General features: G+C 42.0%; 1 protein-coding gene across 1 annotated transcript in view; it reads left to right on the plus strand.

The window, feature by feature from the left end:
- The first annotated feature begins 2,506 nt into the window (after positions 1 to 2,506).
- The window catches only part of galnt9 (polypeptide N-acetylgalactosaminyltransferase 9), a 60,839-nt gene continuing 35,623 nt past the window's right edge, over positions 2,507 to 27,722 (plus strand). Inside the window, exons 1-2 of the mRNA XM_046842037.1 lie at positions 2,507 to 2,796; positions 20,163 to 20,343. Of these exons, the coding sequence (XP_046697993.1) occupies positions 2,559 to 2,796; positions 20,163 to 20,343 (419 nt within the window). The 5' untranslated portion in view covers positions 2,507 to 2,558. The remainder of the gene's footprint in view (positions 2,797 to 20,162; positions 20,344 to 27,722) is intronic.

The following is a 27,722-nucleotide window of genomic DNA, read 5'->3' on the forward strand; positions in this document are numbered from 1 at the left end:
CTGTCCCCTTTGCAGAAAAGCACCCCCAAAGCATGATGTTTTCACTGCCATGCTTCACGGTTGGGATGGGGTTTTTGGGATTGTACTCATCCTTCTTCTTCCTCCAAAAACGGTGAGCGCGCCGCATCCTAACACTAGACCACACTCATCCCTGTATATACACTGGCGATCAAAATTAGAGAACAATTTATAAACAATTGAACAATTCTGAAATAATGTCATCTTCACTGCTTAACAGTTGAAGGAGTTTTTGTCCTGTCTATACCATGCTACCAGAACACCTTTTCCACAAAATAACAACAAAAAAAAAAACATTATTTTGCAGAAAACACACTGATCAAAATTAGAGAACACTTTCAGATACCTCCCAGTTATTGGTGTTAATCTGGTACCTAGTGCTAATTTCCTTGATTATCTGTAAACCCCTATTTAAATGGCACCCTAACTTCCAGTTTCACCGACTCTGCAAGATGGTGGGCCAATAGGGATGACCCTATCAGCCATAGCAAGACAAGTTGGTCATTCCAAATCTGTGATTTCAAGAATATTGAATCTTTACAACATCACAAACTCATTCAAGTCCGCCAAGAAGGCTGGTCGTCCATGGAAGACAAATACAAGAGAGGACAGGATACTGCGGAGGATCTCAATGGGCACTCATTTCCACACTGCAGCTGGAATTGCTCACCAGTTCAGCGCTGAACAGGGTAAGGATCTGTCTCGTCATACAGCGTCTCGACGTTTAAGAGCATTTGGACTGAAAGCCCACTCTGCAGTGACCAAACCTCTCATTAGCAGAAAGAATCAAAAGGCTAGACTAAGCATGTTGTGTGGACAGAGGAGAACTGGTCCAAAGTTCACTTCAGTGATGAAAGCAAGTTTAATTTATTTGGGTCCGATGGGAAACATTATGTTCGGCGACAAACTGGAGAAAGACTGAACCCAAAGTGTGTAAAGAAGTCAGTGAAAAGTGGAGGAGGAAGTGTCAGGGTTTGGGGCATGTTTTCTGCAGCAGGAGTTGGGCCTCTTATACAGATACATGGCAGAGTGAATGCAAATGTTTATCAGAACCTTCTTCAACAACGTATGGTTCCTTCCCTGCATTCATCACCCAATCAGCTCGCAGTGTTCATGCAGGACAACGCTCCATGTCAAAACATTGAAATAATGACATGGCCTGCCCAGAGTCCTGATCTCAACCCAATAGAGAACCTCTGGAAAATCCTTGGTGACAAAGTTATGGCCAAGAAACCCACTACAGTCACTAAACTGTGGAGGAGACTGGAAGAAGAGTGGACCAAAATCACACCAGAGCAGTGTGAGAGACTCGTGCTGTCCTGTGGCAGCAGATGTGCTGAAGTCACTCAGAGCAGAGACCTGGACACTTCCTACGAATTGCTGACTGTTGTAACTTTCAGAACATTTTGTTGTAATCTTTAAGTCATTGTTGTTCTCTAATTTTGATCAGTGTGTTTTCTGCAAAATAATGTTTTTTTTAGTTATTTTGTGGAAAAGGTGTTCTGGTAGCATGGTATAGACAGGACAAAAACTCCTTCAACTGTTGAGCAGTGAAGATCACATTATTTCAGAATTGTTCAATTGTTTATAAATTGTTCTCTAATTATGATCGCCAGTGTATGTAAATAGGCCACTTATGCATTTCTCGTTAGATGCTAACTGCATTTCATTAGCTCTGTACATGTACCCTGCACAATGTCAATAAAGTTGAATCCAATCTAATCTAATCTCATATTACATCACATCATATATCATATCATATCTCATATTACATCATATTATATCACATCATACATCACATCACATCACATCATATATCATATCATATCTCATATTACATCATATCACATCATATCATATATCATATCACATCATATCATATATCATATTATATCTCATCATACATCACATCACTTCATATGCTTTGGGTTTTATTCCGTGTATAAAATGGAAATTCAGATCGGAGTTCTTTTGATTATTCATGAGTGCTGATTTGTATATGCATGTATTTGCGGTGACGTAACGGGTGAGGGCGGGAAGAACGAGGCAGAGGGAGACCTGGAGAGAGCGGGAAAGAGAGAGAGAGCGAGCGCGAGCGCGAGCGCGCGGGGAGGGGTGGGGGTGTAGGGTGACTGTAGCTCGCGCGCTCTCTCTCTCTCTCTCTCTCAGTGGCTCGCGCGAGCTCGTGCACATCGCCTCAGAGTAACGGTTTTTCCTCCTCCGTCTCCTCGTCAGCCTCCTGTGGTAAAGAACAAACCAGAACATGTCTTTCTGACGGGAAAATTCATGGATTTATTTATATTACAGGTTTATTCACTGAGCCGCAACGCTGTTTCCTTCGACCGAGAAACGAGGGGTGTAGCGTGCTAGGAAAAAGGAAGAAAAACCCCGGGATGCTGCTGCTGCTGCTGCTGATGATGATGATGATAATGATGCTAACGCTAAACCCGCGACTGGACACTATGAAACCGCCGTCGGCCTGATTTATTTATTTATCTATTTATCTATTCTCGAATATATTTATTATTTTATTTTTTTAAATGGCCGCGGCGCGGAAAATCAAAACTTTGCTGACGGTGAACATCCTGGTGTTCGTCGGCATCGTGCTGTTCTCCGTCTACTGCCGGATCCAGGACCGATCCGAGGAACTCGTGCAGCTCGGGCGGTCAGCGGAGGCGCGCGCGCGCACCAGGCATGGCAAAGTTACCGACACGGACCGGCAGTCCATCCTACAGAGACTAGAGAGACTGGAGGACGTGGTGTACAACCAGCTGAACGGTACCTGCACGCGTTCACACACTCATTCACTCACTCACTCACTCACTCACTCACAAACTCACTCACTCATTAAAACACTCACTCACTCCACACACTCACTTACTCACTCACACATTTACTTACACACTCACTCATTTACCCACTCACTCACTCATTCAGTCACACACTCACACTCACTCATTCAGTCACACACTCACACTCACACACACTCACACACTCACTCATTTACTCACTCACTCACTCACTCACTCACCACTCACTCACCACACTCACTCACACACTCACTCACTCACTCACCACTCACTCACACACTCACGCATTCACACACTCATTCACTCACTCACTCACTCACTCACCACACTCACTCACACTCACTCACTCACTCACACACTCACTCATTTACTCACTCACTCACTCACTCGCTCATTCAAACACTCACTCATTCACTCACTCACTCATTCACACACTCACTCACTCACTCACACACTCACTCACACTCACTCCTCACTCACTCACTCACTCACTCACTCATTCAAACACTCACTCACTCTCTCACTCACACACTCACTCACTCACTCCTTCACTCACTCATTCACACACTCACTCACTCACTCATTCACCCACTCACTCACTCATTCAAACACTCATTCACTCACTCATTCACTCACTCATTCACACACTCACTCATTCACCACTCACTCCTCACTCACTCACTCACTCACTCACATTCACTCACTCATTCACCACTCACTCACTCACTCACTCACTCACTCATTCAAACACTCATTCACTCACTCATTCATTCACTCACTCACTCACTCATTCACACACTCACTCACTCATTCACCCACTGACTCACTCACTCACTCACTCACTCACTCATTCAAACACTCATTCACTCACTCACTCACTCACTCACTCACTCACTCATTTACTCACTCATTCAAACACTCATTCACTCACTCACCACTCACTCATTCACTCACTCACTCACTCACTCATTCACGCACTCACTCACTTACTCACTCATTCACTCACTCACACATACACTCACTCACTCACTCACTCACTCATTCACACACTCACTCCTCCTCACTCACTCATTTACACACTCACTCACTCACTCATTCACTCACTCACTCACTCACTCACACACTCACTCACCACACTCACACACTCACTCCTCACTCACTCCTCCACTCACTCACTCACTTACACACTCACTCCTTACTCACTCACTCATTCAAACACTCATTCACTCACTCACTCACACACACACACACACACTCACTCACTCACTCATTCAAACACTCATTCACTCACTCACTCACACACTCACTCACACATTTACTTACACACTCACACACTCACTTACTCACTCCTCACTCACTCACTCACTCACTCACACACTCCTCACTCACTCCTCACACACTCACTCACACTCACTCACTCACTCACTCACCTCCTCACTCACACACTCACACACTCACTCACTCACTCACCTCACTCACTCCTCACTCACTCACACATTCACTCACTCACTCACACACACTCACTCACTCACACACTCACTCCTCACTCACTCACACACTCACTCCTCACTCACTCACTCCTCCTCACTCACTCACACTCACTCACTCACTTACTCACTTACACTCTCACTCACACACTCACTTACTCACTCACTCCTCACTCACTCACTCACACACTCACTCACACACTCACTCACTCACTTATTCAAACACTCACTCACTCTTTCACGCACTCACTCACTCACTCACTCCTCACTCACTCACTCACACATTCACTCACTCATTCAAACACTCACTCACACACACTCACTCACTCACTCACGCACTCACACACTCACTTATTCAAACACACTCACTCACTCATTAAAACACTCACTCACTCACTCACACACTCACTCATTCAAACACTCACTCACTCACTCACACACCACTCACTAACTCACTCACACTCACTCACACACTCACTCACTCACTCACTCACCCATTTACAGACTCATTTACTCACTCACCACTCACTCACTCACCACTCACTCACACATTCACTCACTCATTCAAACACTCACTCACTCACTTACACACTCACTCACTTACACACTCACTCACACATTCACTCACTCACTCACACACTCACACACTCCTCACACACACTCACTCACTCACTCCACTCACACACACTCACTCACACACTCACTCACTCCTCACTCACACTCACTCACTCATTCAGTCACACACTCACAAACTCACTCACTCATTCACTCACTCACTCATTCACACACTCACTCACTCACTCACACACTCACTCACACCTCACTCACTCACTCACCACTCACTCATTCAAACACTCACTCACTCTCTCACTCACACACTCACTCACTCACTCCTTCACTCACTCATTCACACACTCACTCACTCACTCATTCACCCACTCACTCACTCATTCAAACACTCACTCACTTATTCACTCACTCATTCACTCACTCATTCACACACTCACTCATTTACCCACTCACTCACTCACTCATTCACACACTCACTCACTTCACTCACTCACTCACTCACTCACTCACTCACTCATTCAAACACTCATTCACTCACTCATTCATTCACTCACTCACCACTCACTCATTCACACACTCACTCACTCATTCACCCACTGACTCACTCACTCACTCACTCACTCACTCATTCAAACACTCATTCACTCACCACTCACTCACTCACTCACTCACTCACTCACTCACTCACTCATTCAAACACTCATTCACTCACTCACCCACTCACTCATTCACTCACTCACCACTCACTCATTCACGCACTCACTCTCTTACTCACTCATTCACTCACTCACACACACTCACTCACTCACTCACTCACTCATTCAAACACTCATTCACTCACTCACTCATTTACACACTCACTCACTCACTCATTCACCCACTCACTCACCACTCACCACACACACTCACTCACACACACTCACTCACTTACTCACTCACTCACCACTCACTTACACACTCACTCACTTACTCACTCACTCATTCAAACACTCATTCACTCACTCACCACACACACACACACACACCACTCACTCACTCACTCATTCAAACACTCATTCACTCACTCACACACACACTCACTCACACATTTACTTACACACTCACACACTCACTTACTCACTCACTCACTCACCACCACACACTCACTCTCACACACTCACACACACTCACTCACACACTCACTCCACTCACTCACTCCACACACTCACACACACACTCACTCACACCTCACTCACACACTCACCCACTCACTCACTCACTCACCACACACACTCACTCACTCACTCACACACTCACTCCACACACTCACACACTCACTCACTCACACCTCACTCACTCACCTCACTCACTCCTCACTCACTCACTCACCACTCACTCACTTACTCACTTACACTCTCACTCACACACACTCACTTACTCACTCCTCACTCACTCACTCACTCACACACTCACTCACACTCACTCACTCACTTATTCAAACACTCACTCACTCTTTCACGCACTCACTCACTCACTCACTCACTCACTCACATTCACTCACTCATTCAAACACTCACTCACACACTCACTCACTCACTCACGCACTCACACACTCACTTATTCAAACACACTCACTCACTCATTAAAACACTCACTCACTCACTCACACACTCACTCATTCAAACACTCACTCACTCACCACACACTCACTCACTCCACTCACTCACACACTCACTCACTCACACACTCACTCACTCACTCACCCATTTACAGACTCATTTACTCACTCACCCACTCACTCACTCACTCACTCAATCACTCACCCACTCACTCACACATTCACTCACTCATTCAAACACTCACTCACTCACTTACACACACTCACTCACTCACTCACTTACACACTCACTCACACATTCACTCACTCATTCAAACACTCACACACTCACTTACACACTCACTCACCACTCACACACTCACTCACACACTCACTCACTCACCACACTCACTCACTCATTGACTCACAAACTCACTTATGTACAGACTCACTCACTCACACACCTCACTCACACACTCACTCACTCACACACTCACTCACACACACTCACTCACTCCTTCACTCACTCACACACTCACTCACACTCACTCACACACTCACACCACTCACTCACCACACACTCACCACACACTCACTCACTCACACTCACTCACACACACTCACTCACTCACACACTCCACACTCACTCACACACTCACACATTTATTTACTCATTTACTTACTCACTCACACACTCACTCATTTACTCACTCACTCATTTACTTACTCACACACTCACTCACTTACTCACTCACTCATTTACTCACTCACTCACTCACTTACTCACTCATTTACTCACTCACTCACTGACTTACTCACTCACACACTCAATCATTTACTCACTCACCACTCACTCACTCACCCACTCACCACACACTCACTCACTCCACACTCACTCACACACTCACTCACTCACTTACACACTTACTCACTCACTCACTTACACACTTACTCACTCACCACTTACACACTTACTCACTCACTCACTTACTCACTCACTTACACACTCACTCACTCACTCACTCACTCACTCACTCATTTACTCACTCACTCACTCACTCACACACTCACCCACTCACACTCACTCACTCACTCACACTCACTCACACACACTCACTTACACTCACTCACTCACTCACTCACTCACTCACACACTCACCACTCACTCACTCACTCACTCAGACACTTACACACATTTACTCACACACTCACTCACTTACACACTCACTCCACACACTCACTCACTCACTCACTCACTCACTCACTCACTCACTCACACACTCACTCACTCACACACTCACACATTTATTTACTCATTTACTTACTCACTCACACACTCACTCATTTACTCACTCACTCATTTACTTACTCACACACTCACTCACTTACTCACTCACTCATTTACTCACTCACTCACTCACTTACTCACTCATTTACTCACTCAGTCACTGACTTACTCACTCACACACTCAATCATTTACTCACTCACCACTCACTCACTCACCCACTCACCACACACTCACTCACTCCACACTCACTCACACACTCACTCACTCACTTACATACTTACTCACTCACTCACTTACATACTTACTCACTCACCACTTACACACTTACTCACTCACTCACTTACTCACTCACTTACACACTCACTCACTCACTCACTCACTCACTCACTCATTTACTCACTCACTCACTCACTCACACACTCACCCACTCACACTCACTCACTCACTCACACTCACTCACACACACTCACTTACACTCACTCACTCACTCACTCACTCACTCACACACTCACCACTCACTCACTCACTCACTCAGACACTTACACACATTTACTCACACACTCACTCCTTACACACTCACTCACACACTCACTCACTCACTCATTTACTTACTCACTCATTTACCCACTCACTCACTCACTCACACACTCACCACACACACTCACTTACACACTCACTCACTCACACACTCACTCACACTCACTCACTTACACACTCACTCACTTACACACTCACTCACTCACTCCTCCACACTCACTCACTCACTCACTCACTCACACACTTACTCACTCACTCACTCACACTCCTCACTCACTCACCACTTACTCACTCACTTACACACTCACTCACTTACACACTCACTCACTCACTTACACACTCACTCACTAATTCACTCATTCATTCACACACTCACTCACTCACTCACTCCTCACACTCACTCCTCACTCATTCATTCACACACTCACTCAAGCATTCACTCACTCACTCCTCACACACTCACTTACACACTCACCACTCACTCACACCACACACTCACACACTCACTCACCTCACTCACACTCACTCACTCCACACACACTCACTCACTCACCACTCACTCACTTACACACTCACTCACTAATTCACTCATTCATTCACACACTCAGTCACTCACTCACTCACTTACACACTCCTCACTCATTCATTTACACACTCACTCAAGCATTCACTCACTCACTCACTCCTTACACACTCATTCACACACTCACTCACTCACACACTCACTCACACACTCACTCACACTCACACACTCACTCACTCCACACACTCACTCACTCACACTCACTCACCACCACACACTCACTCACTCACTCACTCACACACACTCACCACCACACACTCACACATTCACTCACTCATTTACTTACTTACTCACACACTCACTCACTTACTCACTCACTCATTTACTCACTCACTCACTCACTCACTCACTCACTCACCATTTACTCACTCACTCACTCACTCACTCACTCACTCACACTCACTCACTCATTTACTTACTCACTCATTTACTCACTCACACACTCAATCATTTACTCACCACTCACTCACTCACTCACTCACACACTCACCACTCACACACTCACTCAATTACTCACTCACTCACTCACTCATTTACTCACTCACACTCACACACTCACTCACACACTCACCACTCACCACACTCACTCACTCACACACTCACTTACACACTCACTCACTCACTCACTTACACACTTACTCACACACTCACTCACTCACTCACACACTCACTTACACACATTTACTTACACACTCACTCACTTACACACTCACCACACACTCACTCACTCACTCACTCATTTACTCACTCACTTACACTCACTCACCACTTACACACTCACTCACACACTCACCACTCACTCACTCACACACACACTCACTCACACACACTCACCACCACTCACTCACTTACACACACTCACTCACCACACACTCACCACACACTCACTCACCACCACACACTCACTCACTCACCACTTACACACTTACTCACTCACCACTTACACACTCACTAATTCACTCATTCATTCACACACTCAGTCACTTATTCACCTTATTCACTTACACACTCACTCACTCACTCATTCATTCACACACTCACTCAAGCATTCACTCACTCACTCACTCACTCCTTACACTCACTCACTCACTCACTCACTCACTCATTCATTCACACACTCACTCACGCATTCACTCACTTACACACTCACTCACTCACTCCTTACTCACTCACTCACTCACTCACTTACCCACTCACTTACTCACTCACTCATTCACTCATTCATGCACATTCTCACTCACGCATTCACACACTCACTCCTTCACTCATTCATTCACACACTCACTCACGTATTCACTCACTCACTCACTCACTCACTCACTCCTCACTCACTCACTCATTCCCTCACACACTCACTCACTCACTCACTCACTCACTCACTCACACACTCACTCACATATTCACTCACTCACTCACTCACTCACTCACTCACTCACTCACTTATTTACTCACACACCTGTACATGTAATCTATGCTTGGTCAGCGTTATGTTAATGGATCCTTTAGATGTGCGGTGAGACATATCCCACGTGGGATGCCAGTAATTCATGAGTTTTAATTACAACTAGGTGCGGTTTAGCCAGCGCATCATCTGCCATGTTTGTGAGGTAGAAGGAACCTTATGAAACACAGGGAGAGAATGTAAAACTCCGTACAGACACTTCAGCCCTGGAATTGAAAATAAAGACGCCAGTGTGTATTTGCTCAGAAATTAAGGTACCATAGTGTACTTTTAGTAACAATGATGTTTGATACTATTAAGAATCTTTAGTGTGGTGTAGTTTGGTACCTTTAGGACCCAGTAGGGCACTTTACTTACAACTATTTTTCAGTTAATTAGTTTTATTTTTTCTCCCTACATTACAATGCCTTTCAAAGTTCTTATTGATGGTAGAGTTACAGTGGGAATACACGTTCTGTTTTATCTCTACTAAAATAAAGCAATGCAGCTGTGCTTTAGTCCTTCAGTTGCCCCTGATGCAGTTGTGCTTGTCATCTCATACGTTGTTAATTAGCAGAGCCAGATCCTTTGGCATAAATCAGCGCTGTATAGTGCTGCAGTGCATTTTAGGATTTTGCATCTGTTTACTGCATGTGTATGCATTAAACAAGACTTTACTAAGGTTGTGTTTTAAAGGTTCCTTTAAAGTATTTACCTTTATTTACACACTTCACAGTTATTAGATGATTAAACATATAAAGCATTTTTTATGACATCATTCTATAGAAAAGGTAAAGTAAGTAAAAAGAAAGTAAAGGTGTTCGTAACTTGCGAACGTGTGAGGAATGTGATAGATGATGTAATGAAACTTGATGTTGTTTTTCCGACAAGTCTGCATGAGTGAGAGTTCAAGCAGAGTTCAATAATAAGATCCTTTTTATTCATAGAAACGATAATAGGAATGCATCCAAATATCACATTCTGTTTTTTAAACCTGTCATATCATACACTATAAGGCCAAACATATTGAGACAGCTGACCTCCAGCCATGTGTGTTTCTTCCCCAAAGTTTAGCTCAAAGTTGGAGGCACACAATTGTATCGGACGTCTTTAGATGTAGTATCAAGAAATGTTGCCTTCAGCTGAACCAGGTGACCCAAACCTGTTCAAGCATGACAATGCCCCTGTGCACAAAGCAGGCTTCATTAAGATATGCTTTACATGGGTTGGTGTGAAAGATCTCCTTCTATAGAGCTCTGACCTCCACTCTACTCAGCACCTGTGGAATGATTGTAAATACTGACTAAATCCCATGTCTCTTTACATCACCCAAGTGGCTGAATGAGCAAAATCTTCCCAGAAGAGTGGAGTTTTTATAATAGCAAATGAGAAGTAACCGTGTAATGGGATGTTCAAAAAGCACATAGTAATCCTATGCTCGGGTGTCCACAAACCTTTGACTACATAGTGTGTATACAGTGCCCTCCACAATTATTGGCACCCCTGTTTAAGATGTGGTCGTGGACTTCTAAAAATTCTCCTTTTTTTTAAAACAACATAGAACCCAAATGCAAAAAAAGAGAAAAATCCAACCTTTTATTTAAGTACATAACTTTGGTGGTAAAAAAATCACACATTTAGAAAGAAAAAAAAAACTTGAAATCATGTGTGCCACAATTATTGGCACCCCTGATGTTAATACTTTGTACAACCTCCTTTTGCCAACAAGACAGCACTTAATCTCCTCCTATAACATTTCACAAGATTGGAGAACACAGAGAGAGGATTTTGACCATTCTTTTTTGCACAATCTTTCTAAATCATCCAGTGTCCTGGGTCCTCTCTTATGCACTCTTCTCTTTAGCTCGCCCCACAGGTTTTCGATTGGGTTGAGGTCTGGCGACTGAGATGGCCATGGGAGGACCTTGAGTTTGTGACTGCTGAACCACTTTTGTGTAGATTTTGCCACATGTTTTGGATCATTATCCTGCTGAAAGACCCAATGACGACCCATCTTCAGCTTTCTGGCAGAGGCCATCAGGTTTTTATTTAAAATATCCTGGTACTTCAAAGCGTTCATAATGCCATGCACCCTAACAAGGTTCCCAGGGCCTTTGGAAGAGAAACAGGCCCACAGCATCACAGATCCTCCACCATACTTCACGGTGGGCATGAGGTGCTTTTCGGCATACTCATCTTTTGTTTTACGCCAGACCCACTTAGAGTGTTTGTTGCCAAAAAGCTCAATCTTAGTCTCATCTGACCAAAGCACACGATCCCAGTTGAAGTCCCAGTACCGCTTAGCAAACTCCAGACGTTTACGTTTGTGAGTGTTAGTGAGAAAAGGCTTTTTCCTTGCATGCCTCCCAAACAGCTTGTTGGCATGTAGAGAGCGTCTGATGGTTGTTTTGGAGACTCTGTGACCCCAAGATGCCACTCTTTGATGCAATTCTGTGACGGTGAGCTTGGGAAATTTTTTTACTTCTCTTACCATCCTCCTCACTGTGCGTTGTGGCAAGATAAACTTGGGACCTCTTCCAGCCTTGTTTGTCACTGTTCCAGTTGTTTTAAACTTCTTAATGATTCCTCTGACTGTAGATACCGGCAAGTTAAGGCGAGTGGCTATTTTCTTGTAGCCATTGCCTGACTTATGAAGGTCGACACACATCTGCCTTACTTGAATGGTGTGTTCTCTTGTCTTTGCCATGTTGACAAATGGGTAAGAGAATTAGGCCTCTGTGTCACGTCATATTTATACCCCAGGGAAACAGGAAATCATGAATTACTAATTAAAAGTCCCTAGATACCCTGACCAACCTTAGCAACTACAGAAAAATATATAAAAAAAAAAACAATAAAATTTTTTTAGAGGAATTGTTAGGGGTGCCAATAATTGTGGGACACATGATTTCAAGGTTGTTTTTTTTTCTAAATGTATGATTTTTTTTACCACCAAAGTTATGTACTTAAATGAAAGGTTGTAGCTGTAATTCTTCTTCAGGACAAAGTAACTATTTTCGTGTATTATACTCATTTTGCAATTCTTCCACTGACTTGTTAGCAGTTTTAGCCTTTTGCAAAATTCACACACCATACAGCTGACTGCCTTTGGGGTATTTCATGTGCGTCTCATATTTAGTTTTTATTTTAATAGACTGCCTCAGACAGATTTTAATTTCACTTCCCTACTCCTCCTATTTCCTCTCCACCCCACTCCTCCTCCTCTTGCTTCTTCAATCTTATAATTATGAGCACAGTGGTCTACTCGCTGCAGTCATTTGGAAATCTTCCATCCAAGCTTATTGTTATTCTGCAGTGGCCGTGTGTGTGTGTGTGTGTGTGTGTGTGTGTTAGACCGTGATAGGCGGTCACTCCGTCAATCTGAATTATCCTTTTTTGATTTTGAAGGAGGGCCAAAAATGCAGTACTTTACACATTTGATCCTCAGAACATCACCTTAACCCTGGCCAGGTGGCAATATTATGCTTTAATACAAACAATTCTGCACTAACAATATACATAGTTTAAAAAAGGTCAAGACTAAGATTATATGTACTACATATTATGTTTATTATTCACAGCACATGTTCAATGTGTTTGTTTTCTCGGCTGGTGTATTATGCTTTTTGCAGATCTCAGACTCCAACAAACACCCTGTACCAAATTGTATTTGTTTCTGTATGTTTTTATACAAATTCACACTGTAGACTGCATTAAAAGATTCCTCACATTTGTACAAAATAATGTCCTCCTACAATAGAGCGATAACAACTGCAACGCTGTCGAGTTCTGGATCATAACTGGTTTTATGTCATAAGGTTTATGTTACATCAATGAGCTCTTTAGTTGTGTTAGTGTTTGTGTAGTACAGCTCGTTCACAGGGACTTATAAAGCTAGGCTCATTTGTGTATTGCTAATAACATTGTTGGGGTTTTTCTGAACAATGTTTTTTAAACACTATAAGATACAGTATACAGATACATCGTAGTGTATAAACACAAAAGGAATAGAGACCAGGAAATAAGTAGTTATGCTATCAAACATTTTGCACATAGGGTAATATTGCACGGTTTTAAATTATTGTTATTGTACATTTAGTGCATAAAAACTTTGATTTGGTAAATGGTTCATTGGGAGCAGCTCTGATTGTAAATCTGATCTGTTCCTTTAGAAAAAGTCTCCAGTGTCAGGGTGATTTAGGACATGCCCACAATGGACTGGTGATATTGAACTTGGTTAGGGTGATTTGGGATATACCCACAGTCGACTGGTGATATTGAACTTGGTTAGGGTGATTTGGGATACACCCACAGTCGACTGGTGATATTGAACTTGGTTAGGGTGATTTGGGATACGCCCACAGTGGACTGGTGATATTGAACTTGTTTAGTGTGATTTGGGACACGCCCACAGTGAATTAATGATACTTACTGTAACTGGTGCTGATTGGCCTGTTTGTTGACGCTGTCATGCAGTCGTCGATAGGTTTTAGGTGGCCAAAAAGTAGTTGGCTGCATTTCCACACTTTCTCCCGCGTCGCTCTTGTTGGGCTGCTCGGCGGGAGCAGTCCCAACCTCAACCTAGCACCTAGCTCTAGGGACACCAGAGGTCAGTCTCAAGAGACTGAATCCCTTAAGAGAATAGCAGCCTGGAAAGTTATGCCAGATGTGTCTCAATGTAGATGGAGGCTATATGATTCAGTTCGGGTCTTCAGGTATCCATCCTTCCGTCTCACAGGAAGTTCCTGAGTCTTGCCCTCTCACCCTGCACCTTCACAAAAGGTGTGGATGTGAGATGTTGTTCTCACCCACATGAAGGAGCTGGGGTTGAGGCTAAATGCTGAAAAGAGTGTGCTTTCTCCATCACAGAGAACCACCTGTTTAGGCATAGTATAGGACTCGACCTTTATGTCGAATATGCACAGTTGTCTCCTGTTTGAATCGAATCCATCCTCACGGCCGTCAAGAGAGTAAAAGAAGGCCAGTCACTCACTCTTTGCACACACTCACAGATGTGTGGAAAGATCAGGGGTTCCTGTCTCAAGGCCCCTGTTGGGAGTTTGCATAATGCTTACGACAGACGCTGTCACGCTGCTCCCCTGAGTTCTGAAGAGAGTTTGCCAGGACAACGTTCTTTTCCTCCTGGTGACCCCATGGTGGCCAGGCCGGCAATTGTTTGCGAACCAGGTAGCCCTTCTCAAATACCCTCCCTGGGAGATTCCTTTCAGGAGCGAACTTCTCTCTCAGGCAAAAGGCACAATAGTTCACCCCTGCCCAGAGCTTTGGAGACTTTGGCTGTGGCCTCTGAGGCAGCACAGCTCCTAGCTTCCAGTCTCTCCACTGAGGGAGGTGGTAGAGACCTTCCTCCAATCCAGAGCGCCCTCAACAAGCAGGTTGTATGCTGCGAGATGGCGCCTGTTCATGGCATGGTGCGAACCGCACCACTTGAATCTAGTTAACTGCCCAGTCGACCCATTGCTGGAATTCCCTTAAGAACAGTTTGCCAAAGGGTTGTCTCCTTCCACCCTGAAGGTTTACTTGTCTTCCATTGTGGCCTGTCATGCTCCACCGCTTCTGGGCAATGACCCATTGTTTGGGTAATGAACCAGCTGTTTCTCCAACCTCTTTCTCCTTATGCTCTTCTGCACTTCCTAATTCCACCACCATGTCCCTTTGTCTTTCCAGATGTCACACCAAGTACCTTTCTAGCTATCTCCCTTATCACTTTTGCAGTAGTTGCCCAATCATCAGGCACCTCTTCACCACCATTCCTGTCTGACCTGGGAAAGCTGATTTAGGACATGCCCACATTTGAATAATGATATTAAGCAGGGTTCAGGGCGATTTAGGACGCGCCCCCAGAATTAACTAATGATATTGAGCAGAATCAAGGTGATTTGGGACACACCCACAGTGGATTGATAATACTAACCATGGTCAGGGTGATTTGGGATACACCCACTGTGTACTGAAGATCATCAGCAAAATTAAGATGCGCCCACATAAAGAATGTATGACATGAGATAAAGCAGCTGAACTGTACTCTGTTTATTTAACTGGAAATAAATGTTTGGATATGTTTTATTTCACGCACTAGGATGTGTGTATCATAAATTTGGATTTTGTGAAACTATGTGAAACCCTCTCAGGAGTTTCTGATAGAGTACACATAAATCTCCACTGCTGGAGTCTTTTTTCTGATGTATTTATTAATTAGGGTATTAAATCTTTCCCAGCAGGGGTTCTATCTCGGTCCAGAGGAAGAATAAATGCAGCACAGATGCTGGGTGTGTAATTCAGAGCAGTCTAATTCTGTAGGTGAAATGTGAAATATGGAGTGAATACAGCAGATGGCTGGATGAGTTATAAACATGGCATCACTTAAAATTCACAAAACATCACAGAGATTTACTTTTGAACATCGGCTTGTCCATTTTTAAAATCAGTGAGATAAAGTCAAGCTTTCAGAAGGCACGCACTTCATCCAGGGAGAAAAAAATATCAGCTCAAGGGAATGTAGTGTGGTAGAATTGATCTAATCTCCTCTATTATGAGATTATTATAAAACAAACTGAAAACCATTCAGTAATTACTCTCCAGAGAAAGATGGGAAATGTCTATGAAAGACTTTTATTATATTATTATGAGCTCATCATGAATATTATTATAATATTAATACTTTACTATGATGAAAACATTTTCATTTTATTGTGCTGCAAAATTAAAGTGTTTATGACAAACATATGATTGTTTCATTACATCAGATTCATTTACTCATAAAAAAGTTTGTAGGAGCATGTACAGTCTCTCTCTCTCTCTCTCTCTCTCTCCTACTACTACTATCACTCTCACTTTATCTATCTCTCTGTGTTCTACTGTTCTCTTTCTCTGTCCTAATGCAAACACACACTACACACACAAAATATCTCTGCCCCTGTCTTTTTCTCTTTCCATTCCTTCTTCTGCTTTTGCAACTCTCTATTGTCTCCTGTTGGTTTTAATGCTGTCCTGCAGTGTGCTCTCAGTTTTCAGCCCCAAAAGCAACACCAAATACTAACACACACACACACACACACACACACACACACACACACACACACACTACAAAAGTGTACAAATAGATGATTCAGCAGCTCTGGGCTTCATAACTGATGAATATGAGTCTCTACGGTATTGAGTGAAATTTCTCTTGCACTAAGTTTATTAGTCAACACTAAAACAAACTAATTTTCCTCTGAAAATCGCCCGAGTCAGCAACACGCAGAAACACATGCCTCATTTCGTTTCGCTGAACTCACAACTGTACACACAGGCATGGGGATGTGATCAGGAACGGACTAGGATTAGGAGGAATCGTTACTTCGACATGTTTTTAATTAAATAGGTGCGGCTGAAAAGAATGGCTGGTTATTCGTCCTGCACTATGTAGTGGATAATCCAGAAATGTCTTTGCTGTGTGTATTTGAAGCTAATATAGACTTTCACTCAGCAGTGGTGAGATGAGAATACATCTGTTTTTAGTGGAGAAACCTGCATGCAAAACTAATATCTGTCTGAGGTGACAGTTGTGAAATGTTTCCAGCAGATTTGTGGCCGTGTATCTGTAGACTGGAGATGAGGCCTGACTTGCGTGCTTTCACGACGCACTGCTCACCTTTCAGCTGCTTCTCAGTCTGCCTGGGTTTCCTAATCCCTACTGCAGTCTTCACGTCTTCAGCGCAGTGTTGTGCCCTGTAGCCTTGGGCTGTCTCTGTACAATTCACAGCAATACAGATGTAAAGAGCTTTCACCCAAGTCTCATTCTAGCAATGCAGTGTGTCGGGCATAGCACAAATAACCAGCCTGCTTCAAGCTGCATCACACAGCTATAGGGATTAGAGCAAGTAGGGAAAATAACCATAAATAGCAAAAGTCAAACCGAAATAAACCACTCAAAATGGAAAAGAGTTTGGCATATTGGAAATAAATTTAAATAATCAGAACCACAATGGTTGGAATTAGAAATGAGGTGATTTGGAAAAAAATGAATTCAGAAAAAATTAGAATACAAATTAGAAATATCTGAGGTGGAACAATAAGAACCATAAGAATCATCAGAATCCAAATCAGAATATTCATGATTAGAATTGTGAGAATCTGATTAATTCATTTAGAATTAGAATTAATCAATATCAATATCCCAATCATCAGAATCGTAATAATTCAAATCCACATGACAAAACAGACAGAATGAGAATAAGAATAGTTAGAAACTGAATCTCAATTACAGAACCCAAATCTGAATCATCCTATTAAAAATAATTACAATCTGAATTTGAATCAGAACTGTCAAAATCTAAATCGCATTTATCAGAATGAGAATGTGAGTCGAATGTTCAGAATCAGGATCAGCAGAATGAACAGAATAGCAATCACCACAAAATGCATTCGTCCTTTGATGTCAAGGGACTGGTACTGACGTTCTGTAACAGATTGGATTGTTTAATTATTCTGTATATAGTAAATAAGGAACATTTTAAGGATGAAGTTCTGAAGGAGGTCCATCATCTCCCTGAGTGTGAGATGAGGCAGGTGATCATGTACAACAGTGCAGAAGAGTGAAATCACAGACATGACACCTCTGAGAGATTCTTATCATCACAGCGTAGTGGGTGATAACTTTTTTATCATCCATCTTTAATAAGCCAGTAGGAGAAAAACGCTTTGTGACATAAATGTCAAAGAGAATCTGTAACGACTCGGCTCACTTCACTCTCATATCCTGTATAAATAATTTATAAAAAAGATTTTAATATCCAGCTGTAAAATTATTCCAGTATAATACAAGAATTAATCGAATTGAAATGCATTTGTTTGATGGTTTTTCATGTTCAACAAAATCTTGTTTGTTTTTACTTTATTTTTCTTTTTATATGCCCAAATTCAGGACGTAACTAAAGCCAATTCTCGTGAAGCTCTCAGATTTGTGTGAAGCTGTCCTGGTTGGTAGCTGAAACTCTAATCCTCTAATCAATTCCTAGTTGCAGCAGAGACAGAAACGCTACATCAGTGTGAGCGTGGAGCTGAGGAGCTCATCGTAGTGCAGAAATCACACTCAACTCATCCTGCAGATACAAACACAGCAGCAATGTTAAAGTGCCGGGTGAAATGTTCCTCTGTTCATCCAGCCGTGCGTTGATGTGTTCCTCTGTTTATCTGTTGTTCTGCTGCTCTGGTTCTGAATGGCGGTAAATTAACGATGCAGAGGTTCCAAGGTTCCTAACTAGTTTTGAAGATGTTTGGATCAGATGTATGACTAATCAGTTATGCAGTAGGTGTGTTTGAACAGAAAATCAGCACTCTGACCCTTCAGAGTGGTTCAAGCCCTTACAGTTGCAGTCTAGTGGTTCTAGGATCTAAACTCACAACCTTTGAATGAGAAGTCCAACATCTTAACTACACCTTCTGATCCATTGCAATCCAGATTTTGACAGCATTGCTGTAGTATAAGAACTTGTCAAGTTTATTTCTATTCCGCTTTTCACAACAGACATTGTCTCCAAACAGCTTTACAGAATTAAAGAATGAAGGTGAACAATGTGTATTTATTCCTGATGCGTAGCCATGGCGACTGTAACAAGGAAAAACTCCCTTAGATGTTATGTGGAAGAAACCTTGAGAGGAACCAGACTCAAAGGGGGAACCTCATCCTCATCTGGGTGATATCAAGGGTGTGATTATAGTCTACAAACACTACAGAACAGTGGAGAGTGAGAACTAACATGAGCACCAGAATGTAAGATTATGAGTAATGTTCTTTTTACAGTCTTATACAATCAAGTGTGTGATGTGTGCTATTTTTCTGGGTGTAGGAGTGTCCAAGGCGATGGGGCTACTGGAGGGTCCTGGAGGTCTGGGTCAGGGCGGAGCTGCAGCCACCCTCGGGGGTGAAAGTCCAGAAGGAGGAGGCAAATATGAAGAGTACGGCTACAACGCCCAGCTCAGTGAGCGCATCTCCCTCGACAGGAACATCCCCGACTACAGGCCTAAAAAGTAACTTCCCTTCTTTATTCAACAGTGTTTCAGTGGGAACATGAGCACACTACACGCATACATACCACACACATACCACACACCACACACTACACGCATACATACCACACACATACCACATACACGACACACATACATACCACACACATACCACACACCACACACTACACGCATACATACCACACACATACCACACACACACGCAAACATACCACACACATACCACATACACGACACACATACATACCACACACATACCACCCACTACACGCATATATACCACACACATACCACATACACGACACACATACATACCATGGTATTGGTGTATGTGGTATGTGTGTGTGTGTGTATGTGTGTGTGTGTGTGTGTGTGTGTGTGTGTGTGTGTGTGTGTGCACACACCACACACCACACACACTACACGTACACACACACACCACACACGCTACACGTATACATTACATACACTACACACACTACACGTACACATTACACACACTACACACACCACACACACACACACATATGTATATATATATATATATATATATATATATATATATATATATATATATATATATATATATATATATATATATACCACACACACATACCACACATAGTACATATACAGACACACACACATACATACCACACACACTACACACATACATACCACACGCAACACACACACACATACATACACACACCACACACATACATACCACACACATACAGGGCAAATTTCCTGTAAAGAAAATTAGATCAGGATTTATAATATAAAGCCGTTTGCCTTTGTATTATGTGATCATAATCCTGTCAACTTTCATAAATGTATTTCATGGCCACAAAATTAATATAAAAATCATCTTTGGTTAAAGTTCACCTCGTTAAAAAATTAAATAAATAAATCTAATCACCCATCTAACATTTCCTCACTTTTCTTAAAAGCTTCCTGCTTCCGAATCTTTTGAGATGAGTTTTACTTACAAGCTCAACACACCTGCATTTACCTATTATATAACCAGTCACTATAGAAACCAATTTCAAAAGTATTGGGACACCCAACCTTAAGTGGTTTCTCCCCAAACTGTTAGCACAACGTTAGAGGCATACAATTGTATAGGACATGTAAGACCCAAACCTGTTCCAGCATGAAAGTGCCCCTGTGCACAAAGCCAATCCATGAAGATCTGCTCTACATGGTTTGGAGTGAAAGATCTCTTGTTAAATCAACCTTAATGCACATGAATGAATGTAAACACTGACTGCACCCCAGGCCTCCTCACATCACCTACATTAGTACCTGAATTTACTAACACCCTTGTGGCTGAATGAATCTCCACAAAATCTAGTGGACATCTTCCCTAAATAATGGAGGTTATTATAACAGTAAATAAAAAACTACATGTGGAAAAATAATAGACAGTGTGAGAAGCTTTCATTTATAGCCTATTAATTAGGAATACTATGTGAACTTTCTGCTCTGTATGTTTTGAGATCTGCTTCTGCTACCAGTGGTTTCGTGTAGCAGTGTTCAAAACAACGATGCTTTGCTTCATGTTCTGTCTTAGTGATGATTGTTCTGTAACACTGAGGGGTTTCCATGGTTACATCAGGACCATAACAACCACACACAAAATTCAAACTCCAGACAGATACGTAGTATTATTCAGAACACTTGCTGAATACAGACAGAACCTCGTCTTTCCACTTCTTTCGTTTTCTCTCTCTGTTTTTCTTACTTGCTTTCTTTAGTTCTGGCAGATCCAGAAAGTCTCAGGGATTCTCATCAGCACTCACAGCAGGAGAAAGAGAGAGAGGAAGAGAGACAAACAGAGAGAGAGAGAGAGAGAGACAGACAGACAGACAGACTGAGAGAGACAGACAGCTCATAGAGCTTCTTGTATTTTAATGAAATTTAACTGAACAAAAGACTACAGATTTTAAACACTATTCATGCCCACAGGGAAACATAACTGTGTGTGTGTGTGTGTGTGTGTGTGTGTGTGTGTGTGTGTGTGTGTGTGATGTATTTCCTGGCAGAAGAATGCATTGCTTGTATCCCGGATAAAAACATGATTGTTTACGCCTCTGCGCACAAACATATGCTCCCCGATATATCACATTTTTATTCAGAATAATTTCTTTCTCTTACACACTCAAACACACACACACACACACACACACACACACACACACACACACACACACACATATATATATATATATATATATATATATATATATATATATATATATATATATATATATATAAAAGCTTCATTAGTTATTTAATCATGTTATACAGTCTCATTACTTGATTGAAACCTAATTCTTAGCTGATGCTGTGATGTCACTCACTGAACTCCACTGCTTGCTTCACCACATCAAATCTTTTAAGATCCTTGATGCATCCTCACTGTGAAGGAGCCGTTGCTACCTATCAGAGAAAGGAGATAAAACTGCATAAATGTCAGAGCTGCTGTTATAAAGAATAGATCACCTTCTGACCACTCTGGAAGCATTCATTTTTTTATTTATCAAAAATAAAAACAAGTTATAAGACTGTGAATGTTAAACATATAAATTATAATTATTATTACATTTTAATCAGCATGCAGAGGAGTATGCTGCTTCTCTTTAGGGTTTTGTAGAGACACAAGTACTCTCATCTAACCCTTACACATCCCTCATAAAGATCTGCTGAAGCACACTAATACGTCTCTGACTTTCATTAATTACACTGGAATAAATTCGTGACAATGTGAGTCATGGCGACCTTTAATATTTATTAACATCAACAACATCAACAGGTAGTGTAGTGCAGCACAGCTCTGACTCATCACCTTTAATATCCTTTAATCATCTAATCATCTCAGCTGTTCAGTCACAGTGTCTACACACAGCATCTTTAGCCAATCCTGCATCCTGATTGGGCAGTAGGTGTTCAGTTCTCTACCACATTAGCTCTGACAATCTGTCATTTTGTCCTCTGTTTTTCCTATTATGTGAAATCCCTTCTTCTTCTTCTTCTTTTTCTTCTTCTTCTTCTATTTTTCTTTTCTTCTTCCTCCTTTCCCTGTCCTACTCCTTCTTCTTCTTCTTCTTCTTCTTCTTCTTCTTTTATTTTTCTTTTCTTCTTCCTCCTTTCCTGTCCTACTCCTCCTTCTTCTTCTTCTTCTTCTATTTTTCTTTTCTTCTTCCTCCTTTCCCTGTCCTACTCCTCCTTCTTTTCTTTTGCTTCCTTTCCTCTTGCTCCTCCTCATCTTTCTTCTCTTTCTTCTTTTCTTTTTCCTCCTCATAATTTTCTTCCCTTACTTTGTGTTTTCTCCTCCTCTCGTTTTCCTCCTCATTAATTTCCTTCTCTTCTTTCTTTTTCCTCCATCTCATTCTCCTCTTTTTCTTCCCTATGGTTTCATCCTTTGTTTAATGTCTTTTCTCCTCCTATTCTTATTTCTACCCTGTGCTCTTACTCCTTCTCGATTTCTTTCTCTTCTACCACATTCTTTCTTTTCTTCTTCTTCTTTTCTCTTTTCTTTTACGTGTTCTCCTTCTTCAGATATAACTAACATGTGATTGGCAACACACACCACCCTTCATAATATTGACATTTACACTTAATGCCATCATGTTAGGGGGAGACTCCTGCAGATCTTAGTGGACACACACACACACACACACACACACACACACACACACACACACACCTGCTTCGACTGTTTAATTGCTGAATGTGTGTTATTGTGCTGCAATGATTTGTGCTGTCCATCACTTACTGTTTTTTACTGTAAACCAGCACCACTATATATATATATATATATATACTGTATATATCTTACACACACACACACACACACACACACACACACACACACACACACACACACACATTTTACTGGCAGAATGTGATGTACAAGTGCCACACACAAACACAGCAGCAGATGGTACACAGCGTGGATTCCTGCCGACATTAGAGCTTCTGGCGCTATTTCTATTTCACACCAACGGCATCCTGATGCTGTGTTTTAGTGTGTGTGTGTGTGTGTGTGTGTGTGTGTGTGTGTGTGTGTGGTGTGTGTGTTGGGTCAGCTAATGTGCTGCAACTCTGAATACAAATAATGCTAAAGTCCAAAAGCATATCAAAGCACACAGTGATTATTTAGAGCAGTTTATAAAATAAAAAAATAAAGTCACTTGTTACCATGACAACAAAAAGAAATAAATGGGTGTGTAATAATCTGGTAATGACTAGCAGATCGCAAGTTTAAATCCTAATGAGAACAAGAGAAGAAAGTAATCTGTTCTGTCTGGGTGGGCGGGGCATACTCTAACTGCCATGTCGATCATTTTGTTCTACACTAGCCTGTTTCAGGCATCTCAGAGCTCATATATGTGGAAGAGGGCAGACAGCACTTCTCTCTTAGTGTTACAGCATGACCAGAAGATGGATGAAAGGAGCAGTTCATGCGTATCAGAGGAAGTCTTGCTAGCTGTAGCATGTTAGAAGCCAGCTGTCTGCAGTCACATCCACCTTTAGTAGAAGGCAGCTTCGAAAAGAAAGGTCCCGGGTCAGTCAGGTTTCCATAGCAATCCGTAAAATATTCAATGATTTCATGCTGGGTTACATAGATGTCAAACACACACATACACAGAAGAATGAGCTCTGATAGATTTTTTATAAATCCCTCCACACCAGTGGCGGCTACTGGTCTGTCAGAGAGGGGAAGCTCATTTTCGGCCTACATCATAAAATTGTCTATTTATTTAAAAGTAAATTCTGCCCTACGTTCCTTTTCAAGAAAATGGTCTGTGACCCTGTCGTACCAACTAAGAGTCTTTTCAAGTGACTTGACCAGTGTCCTCTCAATGGCCAGCAGAGCTAGGCTGCTTAAACGGCCTTGGCCCATTGTGTTTCGGGTGTAGGACTTGAGTCGCTTTAAACAGGAGAAGCTCCTTTCTACACCTGCAGATGTAGCTCCAATTGTTGCCACTAATGAGAACAGTTTGTAAAGCTGAGGCATTGCACTGTCCAACTCCATGTCTTTAAGGAACACCAAGTAATCACACAGCTTTCCCCTGTTACCCTGCAAGTCCTGATCTGAATACAGGACTTGAAGTTCTGACCTCAGTCTTCCTGAATCAAAGTGATGGCCATGAATGAAGGAATGAATGAATGAATGAACGATCTAAAAAAAAAATATTAAACTCTGTAAAACTGAAACAAGGAATGTGGTGTATAATTGTGTGAAATGTATGATGAAAATCAAGCAATTTCGCCAAGCAAATATCAAAGAAATAGGTTGCAGCAGTTTTTATTTCGACTGAACTTGAGAAATCCGCGATGGGACTGAGCGCGAATAGCTTCAGTGATTCCTTATAGTACAGAATCGCTGTCAGTCAAAAGGAGATGCAGTCTTCGACAGACCCTCCAATCATCACGCAGAAGCTCGGAGTCCGGGCCAGCCCACTCCCATTCACCCCAGAGACGCTGAGCGTCCGTGGGCGGACATAATCGCAGCGTTTATCCAATGACCGTCTAGTTTCAAGCGCTGAAAAACGTTCAAAGCAGCCCCATTGAAGTCAATGGACGCTGGGCTTCAATAGGAAATGCACTGTGACGCTGCGGGAATGTATGAGAAGGAAATCGAGTCAGCCGACCTGCTATATGTAACTGATTCTGAACGAACTCGTCTTTGAGATGAACCTTTTCTAACGCATTTTTAGTCAATAAAATGTTAATACAATAGTACATATTTGACCATTAATTTTGTGACATTATAAGGGAAGCCGAGCTTCCCTTGCAGTCTTAAAGAAATCGCCTCTGCTCCACACTGTGGATGTGATTGTCACCATGACCCACATCTCAAATCATACTCCTGTCTTTAAAAGTACCAGCTGCTAGTTAAAAAGATTGAGAAGATTAGCATGAGAAAGCCATTCCAGACTCTTCATGTACGACTTCATTATATATGATGTATTTCATGAAGGATCTGAACGTGCATCATGACACTGCCGTGCACAGACCTTACTGTTCTTCGTATTTCTGTGCTTGAGCAGGAGGGATGTCTGAGAGGCGAGCATTTACTCAGATAAATCAGAGCAATGTTGTACATCAGGATTATACATGAAGCCATGGGGGCTGTATGAAAGCTGAGGAAGAGCAGACGATGGTCCGTGGTAGCAGTTGTATGGTTGTTTCTGTGCCTCGGTGCTCTCGGTCAGTGAGAACACACTGTTTTGGACAGGAGTAATAAAAAAGGTCGGAGCAGGTGCGAGTGCGTCGGGCGACTCGTGGCAATTTGGATGCGATCAGCGTCTGGTATTGTTCCGCGTGAAGTAATTCAGCCATGTGATGACGGCTCATAATGAAGTGAATAAGCATGAATAAATTATCTCTCTCTCCGTTTTCTGCTTTTCTATGCTTCACATGTAATTACAGTTACATACGCTCGACTGCACAGCAATATCATCATATTATCTAGAAATTAGATGTTTTTGAATGCTGTGTGTGTGTGTGTGTGTGTGTGTGTGTGTGTGTGTGTGTGTGTGTGTGTAAAAGTCTCAGTTATATTATCGCAAGTACCACAAGTTACAGTATCATCATTAGGCAACAATGCAGTGATCTACACAGGATATTATACTGCCATGATATTCATCAATGATTACTCCAATTAGATTGTTTTAGATTACATATAGATTAGATTTAATATAAATTATATCTTTAAAACATTTCTGGGATTGAAAATCAGGAGTCAGTATTCAGACTCCAGGCTACAAATCATTAAATAAAAACAAACACATTGCACAAGTTTAATTTAGTTGCCATGGAAACGGCTACTTTCTAAATCAGATTGGCTTCCCAGAGTCTTGTAATTGGTGTAATTGTTGTAATGTGAAAGTGAAGACATTATAGTGTATTACAATAAAGCAGCAGACTGTAAAAAAAAGTTTATTTACATTTCATTTAAAAACAAATCAATGACAGGGTGGTGTGATGGAGTAGAACAGCAGGTGAGTCATCTTTTGCAGAACTGACCAAAACGTGATAAATTTGTTTTGCGTCTGAGGATGCACTCAGGCAAAAACAGATCCCATGTGGTTTCTCATCCTCTGTGTCATTCTTTAGGAAGGTGAGAACACAGCAATCAGGTCTGAAAGCTGAATGAACTCTGAATAGACTCGATTGCAGAGACACATCTACTAATTTCTGAATCAAATTGATTGCACTGAGAAATTGATTGATACAAAGAGAGAATATAATTCAGCTCTGAATGAACTTGATTTCAGTAAGTGAATGACATGCTGCATGTTTTGAGTTGTGGATCAAACAGTTTGTAGATATGAGCTTTGATGTAACATTTCTTTACGTACAGT

Source organism: Silurus meridionalis, chromosome 27 (genome assembly GCF_014805685.1).
Source record: "Silurus meridionalis isolate SWU-2019-XX chromosome 27, ASM1480568v1, whole genome shotgun sequence".
Taxonomy (NCBI): domain Eukaryota; kingdom Metazoa; phylum Chordata; class Actinopteri; order Siluriformes; family Siluridae; genus Silurus; species Silurus meridionalis.